Source organism: Gallus gallus, chromosome 4 (assembly GCF_016699485.2).
Source record: "Gallus gallus isolate bGalGal1 chromosome 4, bGalGal1.mat.broiler.GRCg7b, whole genome shotgun sequence".
In the NCBI taxonomy this organism is placed as follows: Eukaryota; Metazoa; Chordata; class Aves; order Galliformes; family Phasianidae; genus Gallus; species Gallus gallus.
Genome location: NC_052535.1, coordinates 13,824,914 through 13,834,802, shown reverse-complemented (window position 1 = coordinate 13,834,802; position 9,889 = coordinate 13,824,914). Strand labels below are relative to the sequence as shown.

Sequence of the window (9,889 nt, the reverse complement as noted above, 5' to 3'; positions counted from 1 at the left end):
GGCAGAGAGGCGGCCAACGGGAAGTGGCGGCCGTTGGCGAACGGGCCAATCAGAGGAGGTCTAGGGGAGGGCTTCGTCGCGCTCTATCCGGGGGAGGCGGGACTTCGGCGGAGCGACAGCGCCGCGGGCCAACGGGAGGCGGCGGGGGCTTCAGGCCGGCCGCGGCGTGGCGGGGTGTTTCCTGCGCTGGGGTCGGGTGCGTGGGGAGGGAGGCGGGGCCGGCGCTGACGGGAGGGGTTCGAGCGGCGGGGCGGCGCCCAATCGGCGCCTCACACACACGGCTACGGGAGGCGGGGGCGGGGCGCTGCGGGTACTCGGCGGCGCGAGTCAAACGGAAGGCGGGGGCTCGGGGAGACGGGCAGGGCCCTCGCCCAATGAGCGGCCGCGTCCTCAGGCCGAGGGGAGAGGGCGGTCGCGCTGCTTTCCCCGGCTCCTGTTTAAAAGGTGCCCGCCCCCCTGCGAGGCTGGTGGTGGTTCTGATTGGTCAGCGGGGTGCGTCGGGCGCGCGGGGCGGTGGCGGAGTGCAAGGGGTGAGGGACGGAGGGGGCTGAGCGTGCGCGCGCGCCGCGAAGGAAGTAAACAACCGTCGGCGCGCGGGCAGCTGCTGAGCCGGGAGCGGAACGCACCGCTGTGCGTGAGGGGCGGCCGGAGCCCGCGCCGCGCCCTTCCCCGCCCTGCCGGCCCCGGAGTGACGGGCATCCACGCCGCCCCTCGGCGGGACGCCTTTCTCTGGCTGCGACGGCCGAAACCGCAGGCAGAGCCGAAGCTCTGTGATCGGTGCCTTCGGGGTCCGCCATTTAAATAAAGTACCTGAGGGTGCGGAACCGTTTCTCTCCCTTCGCCTACCTGCTGGGGTGCGTGGGGAGCACGGAGGGCGGAGTGCCCTCCCTTTTTGGTAGAAGTTCCCCCACCGAAGCCGTGTTCAGTGGGTGAGGCCGTGCTGTGCATCGGTCGTGTCAGAACAGCCCTTTCCCTCAGTGCAGAGGTCACGTCTTGCTCCGCTCTCAGGGCCGCTCAGTGCTTCCCCTCTGGCAGGTTGCTGAGCTGGCCGCCCTAAGCAACGCCTGACCCCGGCTTCCACCACACACTTGTGGAATCTGTGGATAGGTCACTCAGTGTTTTCTTGCGTTCTGCCTCTTGGATGTGGGAAAAGATACTTCTTTCTGGAGTCTCCAGTCACTCAGACTGGGAGCTGGCATGCCAAGCCTTGTGCTTGCTTTATTGATGGCAGATGCCTCGTTATTTGTACTTCCCTGTTCTCTCTCAGTCCAATGAGAAAACAGCTAAAAGAAGAGTTGTGGGGCTTCTATTTTGTGTGTGGATGTTACTTTTTAGTCATCCGCCTCTGGGCTTGCATGACAGAGACCATCTCTGGATGGGCCAATGGGCCATCTCTGGATGTAAGCAGAAACGCATCAGCGTTTTATGATCCTTTTACAAGTCTTTTGCTACCACATTGCAGTTGCAGTGTTCTCCCCCAGGAGTTTAGAAAGCCATGTATGGATAATCTCGCTAGCTGGAATTTGGGGTTGGGAGGAGCTGTTTGTAATGCGCGGGCTGTGAACAACAGAGGCGATAGGGACATTTTCCTGGTGGGCTTTCTTTGGCTAAGAAGAGTGCTTAGCCTTCCTCAGAACTTAAATTATTCATGTTTTCATATAGGACTGCTAGGAAATACTTCTCCAAACTGCATACTAACCTTTAATTTGCTTATGCTTTCCCAGCTTCCATTATTAGGAGGTATAATGACATCGTCTAATTTCTTTTCAAATAAATGTAGTTCCTTGATGCAGTTATTGAACCATGGTTACTGTTTTTCTGTAGCAAATATTATTATTTTATTATTTTGTAGGTCATATAAAGAACACCTGTTAGTCCATGGTACACTTGGTACTAACTTTGTTACCTTTTATGCTGCAAATTATTACGTCTTCCACAAATGTTTGTGGGTTCCCATCTCATTGCACCTCTGCTTACTGGTTTAGCACATAGCTGTAGTTTGGTCTGTACGGTCAGCGCTCCGCTGTTACATGGAGACAGTTTTATATTCTTCAGTTTTACTTACAGAAACCAGCCTTGCATGTGTATCAAACGCTTCCTTAACTGTGGTTAATTTGTCTTCCAGCAATTGTAAAGGGAAATCAAGATCCCCTCTTTGTGTCTCTTGATCTTCACTGGACTAGAAGAACCTGTCATTCGGAAATCTGGAGGTATGTTTGCTTTGTCTTTCATTTACTTGCTGTTTCTATCTTACCAAGTGCCTATCTGAGGTGGGTACTGTAAAACACCAGAATTTGGAGCCACTGCCTTTGTTATAGTTTCCCTAGCTGGCTGTAATGTCTGTAATCTGAAGTAATAAAGAGATTGGTACTTGTTCTGTTGAGCCAAAGGAGGGCCGTATGTCATTTGCTGCAGAAATGCTGAGAGATGAATGATGAGTTCCTGCGGGTGTCTCCTGCAATTCCAGAGACAACCTTATTAATTCAGTTACAATGTAGAAAGGTGAATGGTTTTGCACACAGTGTTGCATGACTTGTGGCTCATTACTTCTGCTTATCACCAGCCTGTATTATGCACATCTTAAGCTGCTCCTTCAAGAGTAATAACCTGAAAAATGGCCAAAAAATTAATAGAAATTAGTAGGAAAACATAATTTTAGTTCAGTATTGCACATGGCATAAAATGGAAGGGAAATTCTCTGTGGAATTCTAGGTTAACAGTACGGCAGAAGTATTTATCAGCTCGCTGTAACAAAGAATATTGAGTAAAAGCTAAGCTTTGTAGCTTTCAGGTTTTTGTGTTATGCTATTTTGGCAATTGTAAATTTGTATACGTTTCCAGCATCGTATTAAATATTTGAACCATGTTCATAAAATAAATTAGCATAACTTTTCTTATAAGTAAATATTTCTGGCTCAAACTCTTCCTTTAAAAGTCTCATTTTCTCACTATGGTTCCTATGTAGGCTGCTGTCATTAACTTCTTAGCAGTTCTGTTCTCAGCACGGGCATAGTGTGATATATACAAGAGGCAAAGTAAACTCAAGGAATCAAATGGAATAATGGTTTTAAGTTAATAGATTATAGCTGGGTTATTCTGCAAACAGGGAAACTTTCCTGTTCACCCTATGTCAGTCAGATTAGAAAATGAAACGGTATTACTCCATGTCTTGAGGACAAAAACACCTGTTTACAGCACAGATCAGGAACTTCAGGCTTTCTTAGATTTCTGCCCTACATCCTCGGGTGCAGAGAAATGCTGAGTCACAGCTTGAAGCAGCGATTGAGTACCTGGTGGGAAGGCAGGGCCAACCAGGGGAGCTCAGGTGTATGCAATGCACCTGAGTGATTGGAAGGGGTGGAGCCAGGATCCACCCCTTCCCAGACCTCATTTAAGGGTTGGCAAGGGAGGCAAGAGTATTGTGGTGACAATATCTGTATGCCTGAAGTCTTCTGAAGGTAAGTAGATTTTATTTTATTTTTTCCCCCCCTTTGTGTCTGTGGCGGTTGCCTTTGGGCTTGTTCTCATTTTTGTAGGCAAAGACTTTGCTACCTTGCTGTTGTACTTTCCATTGTATTATAGCATTAGCCTGGGTAATTTTCTTTGTTTATCTTCTTCAATTCTTCAGCTGTTAAATAGAGATCAAAGTTCCTCACTTTCTTCATGGAGTGATTTTAGAGATAAACACTTTTAGTGATTGTGAACCTAAGGTGTTGTGTATGGTATCAAGAGTTATGTAAAGGTCATTGTAAGAGCTAACCTTGACTCCCTTATCCCTACAACTACGTTGAATCCACTGAATTGAGTCCCCTGAATGTTCATTTTTCTAGGCATAAATTACATGAGATCATAAGTCCTGCACCCAGATTTCCTTGCTGTGTTTAATATGGTACCAAACCTGTATTTGTTATGATTTATGAAAATGTCTAGTTTTGATTTTAAGATTTTTAGGTACAAAGACTTAAGGCAAACATATTAGAGAGGTGCTCAGTTTAATCTAGAGGGAGCTGTGGGTTCTCAGCACCTCTCTGATAATGCAGAACTGGTTGTTTACTCGTTCCATTATATTCCTTTCACCATCTATCTAATCCTATCACATAATTGTCTACAGAAAATGCTCAGACACTTCGTTTCTTTACTGTTTTGTGTAATTGGGGATAGTGACACCATGCAGTGAAAAGAGCCACAGAATGCTGTTTTTCAAATGCATATGCTCAAGTTTGCAAAACGCTTTCTCACTGGATCAGGAATGAATAGTAAGATTATTCTGCCTATTTGTTTTCCTATGTATGGGTAGTTGCTATTTGCTGTTTGGGTTATTTACTGATGAGAGCTTTGAGATAATGCAGAATATTATGCAGCTGGTATAGTGAGAGAAATACAGATGTGTCCTTTTTTGAAATACAGTTGTTGGCTGTATGTCCAGCTCAGTAAGACAGGGAAAATACTTAAGCAACCAGAGTTTATTCACTGGTTTCACAGATTGCCTTTGGAAAATAAGAGTGGAATAGAAATTTAAGGTATTCATTTATGTAACTGGAAATAAAGGTGGTATAGTTAGTGCCACCTAGTAAGTATACAAGACTGTTTTGATAAAGGAAGAGCGTTCAGTGATCTGCTGAAAAGATGTTATGTATGGGTTAGACAGCATGTCTTTAATTCTTTGATTTTGAAAAAGAGTGGAAGTGTAGTTAAATGTCCTCTAAACAGTTTATAAATGAGAAGTTTCAGCATTATACTGCATGATACCATCTCTGCAACTATCCTAAAAATCCTTAGGTTAAAGAAGATCTATTTAGCTCTCAATTTCATTTATTTGATGAAGTTGGTAGTCATTTGTGTCTCTCGTGATGGAAGTCACTTTAGCTATGAAAGTAGAAAATACAAATATGCAACAGACGAATGCATTTGCAAACATTTATGTGTTCTGATGAAAGCTGCAGTCTCTGAGCATCAATACTTGTGTGCTGGGGGTCAGATTGGTCTGAATCTGAATTTCTACAGCAATATCTGTCTCGGGGAATGAGTGTGTATGTACTTGTTTTAATGACAGCTATGCTTAATGAACTGACTGTTCCTCATGCAGTTTTATGTTGTGGCAGTTTTACTTAGCTTCCACACTTTATTTTCTAATTGACAGAAACTGTCCTTGATATGAGAGTGAAAGGACTGTATCTCATCTGTACAGCAAGACATGGAATTTTTAATCTAGTGCTAGCCATAGAAACTAGTTTCTGAATTCTTGTGGGCTCTCCTAACTGTGCCTGAATTATCATTCTTCACTATATAAGGGCATATGTTTTAATTGCATATGAACAACAATTTGAGAAAAACATTGGAATGCACTGTTGTTAATGGACTAGGTCTTAATTCAGACTTATTGTATTTTCTGATGAATGCAATGGAGTGAAGTCAGATTTAGTTAGAGCTGTGGTGTTTTGTAATGGAGCAACAGGAGACCACCTGAACTTCAGAAAAGTACTTCTAAGAAGAGGAAAGGTCATTTAACTTAAGGGAAAATATTTTAAAGAAGGAATCCTGGCATGTAAATCCTTTTCCACGCAGAGGCTGTTTCTCTCACCCATTGTGTTCTTCAGTGAGTCTGAATTTTCTGTTGGAGAATTTGGGCTGGTATTTTTCTTGCACAGTATCTATGACTGACAGCTCAGAAATGCCTCCTCTTCTCATACAGAGGCAGCATAACTAATGTACAGAGATGCTGGACCTGCTATCACAATGAGATACTTTAACTTCACTGTTAGTATTTTCTAGCAATGTGGCCAATTTCCATTGCAGTATAAGAGCTAGCTTAGAGTTTAGTCTTCTTCAGACAATAAATAGTTCATGGCAACTACAACATTCAGTCTGTGGAAAAGACAGAGTGAGAGTGCTTTTGCTCCTCAAGGTATGAAGCCATTTTGATACAGTGTCAGGAAAGGATGATAGTGGCTTTGCATACTTCTCTTGCATGATCTTATTTCACTACAGGTGGTAGCCCATGCAAGGTAGTAAGTATTTAAGCAAGTGCTTTTTCTATATTTTTTTTCGCTCTCTTGAGCAAGGAATGATACAGGCTTTGGTAGATGACATTCTGCTTCACAAATGTGACTTCTGAAATGTAATGCCTGCCTTGTACAAAGAAGTAAAGTAATAGTAAAGCTCGTAGAGCTCTGCAAGGAAACATAGGTGGAACAAAGAACAGAAGTGTTGTCTGCCTGGATTGCAGAGCCCTTATCTGCATCAGATTTTAGGACTAAGAGATTGCTTTTGGAGTCTTGGAGCATGTGTACTGAATTCCTTTTTTGATGAATCTTAAGATGTATTCCAGCAGTATAACTGGGATGTATTGATGGACATCACTTCAAAAGTAATGGCTTTATTTATTTCCATGGAAACCACAACAGGTGTGAAGAGCACAAAAACACCATTTGATTGAGCAAAATCTCAGCTTCAAACGCTATTTTCCAACATAGTCACCAACTTTAGCTGTGCATTCTTAGCAGCCATGAACAAGAGCCTGTATGCCTCACTCATAAGCAGCTGCACCAGTAAAGGTGCCCCACTATCGCAGTTGCTGAAAAGTATCACCCACCCCTCACTGTGCTCACACCCACTGTTTGGTCTCCATAAATGTTGATGAATGGCAGTGGGTGCCATTTTTTCTGCATGGGGGAATTCAGTCCCACCTCTTTGCTTCATCCTCACTTCCATGTCAGATGCCATTATGTCAGACTGCTCCTCTGCTGCCGTCTGTCACACAACAACAAAATGTACTGGGATATTGGTGGGAAGGTTCAACCTCCACTATCATAATTCCACCATCTGTCTCTGACATCATGGGTCAGCATCATAAAACAGGAGGTATTATTTTTGGAGCCATTGTACATTACTGTTTTAAGTGAACTTAAAATTAATTGCTCATGTGTCCCTAATTGTAATCATCTTGTTTTGATTTGTGATCTGGAACAGTCTCAGAGTACACTGAATTACTTGCTGATGAAATAAGACCAGAAGCTGCTGTGGAGTAGCATGGTTAATGTACTCCATGCTATCAGGTAAACTGCCAAATGCATGTTCAGTAGACATCAAGTTTTCAGTACTGGTTCTTGGCTGTGCAGATCCTGCTGTACTGTTCTATATTTCTTGTTAATGTAGAGGTAGCCTTAATGCACTCCCGCTGCTAATGATTCAATCTGTGGGGCTAAATTAAAGTTAGTGTAAAGTAAAACCACGGAAATGCACATAATGTGAACTTGTAACCTCAGCGTGGTGTCTGTTGTACAGTACTGCTTGATAACAAAGATAGCAACCTGTTGAACATCTCAGGCATACGCATAGCCTCGAAGAGAGAAATATAAAGTAAACAAGGCAAATCAAACTCTTGTGTCTTTTCTATGATGCATTGGAGAGAAGGAAGAAAAAAAGCTTTGCATGGAAAAGCTGAAACCTTGATCTGTAATTTCTGAGTAATATTCAATTTGTGGAACAGATTATTCTTAGTGATCCACGAACTACCACTAGGGTTGGGTAACTCAACCTTTTTTTAATCAAATCATTTTTATGGGAACATCTAAAAATACAGAAGTTTTTGTTGAAATTCAGTAGTATCCTGTAATATCAAGTAATATGAGTGTACAGGTATATATATGTATATATGTAAGTTGAAGAGTGCATATGAAATCAGTCAAATCAATTTTTCCTGGTTGCTGCATGAATTTGCTGAGATGGAGATGCCCCAAAGTGTTGTAGGGCTTCAAATAATAATATATTGTACTAACAGAAAGGCGACTTCATAGCAGTGCAATACAGCTGCAAGAGGCATTTTTCAGTGTAACAGAATCGATAGAAGAACTTATAGTATACATAGCACTGGATGTTGTTCAGAAGGGCCATCTTCTCTTTTTAAGCCAATGCAAATGTGATCTGAAGTGGGAAGTGCCTTCTGATAATCAGCACTCTCCTGTCCTGCACTGCATGTTAGCATTAAGCTCTGTAGAGTTTTAACCTATTCCAGAACGCTTTCAGTATTGTTTCAAAGAGGTTGCTGGGAATTACGTCATCATTTAGGAATCAGCCTGTTTTTCTGTCATGGCCTGCAACGTAGTGGTAATTGAGGTATTTCTGTAGTGCTTGATTACAAAAACAATTATTCATTATATTTAATGGAAATGATTTAGGAAGCTTAGCAATGTTTTCCCTGTTTAGGGGACTCTGGAACAGAAGAACAAAGACTCATTGTGGTGCAGCTAAAGAAGGATGGTTTCAATCTCTCAACTTGTCATAATTAAACATATTTACAAGTATAAGCTTTTACAATATAAATTAGATTGATTACAATCTGCCCTCTGACATGGGATTTAAAATCTAATTGTTTACAATACCGTAAATTACTGCCCTATTTTAATCCATAATGAATTGCAGTATTGTTTCTAAGTGAGTTATTTGATAATCTTTAGCAGATGATTTCCCTCCCTGTATCTTCAGAAGTTAAAATTCTAAAGCTTTTAAATTATAATGCACAGTTATGTAGCATTGTTCACAATCTTTGTTAGTGCTTATTTGGTGACTAATTGATACAGTTCTCTATATATGGTATGTAATTATCTCAACCATGTAGCAGGACAATGCAGACATCTTAGAAAACACAGATAATGTTTTTGCTGTCTCAATTTGTTAGCAGTGGGTGATTTCTTTTTTTTCCCACTGTTGTAAAATATAACTGTTTTAATTACTGCAGAGTGAAGTAATGGTGAGTAGAAAATCATGTGTTGCTGTCCCTTGCAAAGTTAGTGCTTTTGATCTCCCTGACACATTTCAAAATTGAGGATAAGATGGAAGCTTTGCTTGTCCCATTCTTGGAATGGGACAAAACAGCCTTACCACTTCAGAAGGAGCTCAAAAAGAAATTATGATTCAGAGGACTGTCTGAGTCATATTTCCCCTGAGCTGTAGCATTGCACAAGTGGGGAGTATGCTGTCGGCCCTTTGCCAGATGAAGCACGTTCCCTCTCTCCTGTCCAGTCAGCTCTGTTTGCTGACACAGGAAGGAGGAAAATGACGGGTATGTTTACTTTCAACCCAGTTTCCCCGAGCTTCTTTCCTTGTTCATGGAAGGAAACAATGCTTCGTCAAGGCTTGCTTGTTAGTGCTCATGCTGCTGCTTTCAGGAGGGATGGTGTGATAATACAGTAGAATGCAAGAGCACCATGCAACTTCCATAAGGAGCTTTTTCTTCCAGCTGATGCTTGGTGTGTTAGGCATCTGCTTTACTGTTCATCTGTTGGTGGGACTCTACTCTCTTGCCAGATCTGAAACTCATGCTTGTTCCTTGGGCACTCGCTTATCCAATATAAATTAGAAGCAAAATCTGTTGCAGTGAAGAGAATATATCAGAAACACTGATGTGACTTCAAAGTACTGAGTCCCGTTTGAGGCAGATCTAGCAAGACCAGTAATCACCAAGTAAAATATGAAACAAAACTGAGTTCTTAGTGATTATTTTCAAAAAATGAGTTGTACTGACACACAAGCCAACAGAAATAACTACTTCCTGTGTGATGAATTAAAAAATGTAGTAATAACCAAATCTGATCAGCTAATCAAACTCTACATTGTCTTGTAACAGATTTAGTCAGCAGATCTTTTACATCAGCCGTGGTTTACTTGTAAATAATAGAAGTTGAAGTATTCATTTGCTACCATTAGATCAGCAATGCAAAGGTCCATTGTTCTTAATGGTTAAAGATGTTAATCATTCTTGTGATCTAATCAGAATCAAGCATTTACAGTTCCTAACTTGCTAGCAACAGCAATTACATGTGATGTCTGCACTGAGTACTATTTATTTTCCTCCCCCACTAATGAAGGAAGAAAATATAAAGCAGATAGG

General features: G+C 42.1%; 1 protein-coding gene and 1 long non-coding RNA gene across 2 annotated transcripts in view; both read left to right on the top strand.

Annotated features, from left to right (window-relative positions):
* The window catches only part of LOC124417941 (translation initiation factor IF-2-like), a 62,477-nt gene that overhangs the window by 245 nt on the left and 52,343 nt on the right, over positions 1-9,889 (top strand). Inside the window, exons 2-3 of the mRNA XM_046940877.1 lie at positions 54-492; positions 2,126-2,210. Coding sequence (XP_046796833.1) covers positions 54-492; positions 2,126-2,210 — 524 coding nt within the window. The remainder of the gene's footprint in view (positions 1-53; positions 493-2,125; positions 2,211-9,889) is intronic.
* The window catches only part of LOC124417955, a 33,605-nt gene continuing 27,134 nt past the window's right edge, over positions 3,419-9,889 (top strand). The window contains exon 1 of the long non-coding RNA XR_006939088.1: positions 3,419-3,458. This is a non-coding gene — a long non-coding RNA (uncharacterized LOC124417955). The remainder of the gene's footprint in view (positions 3,459-9,889) is intronic.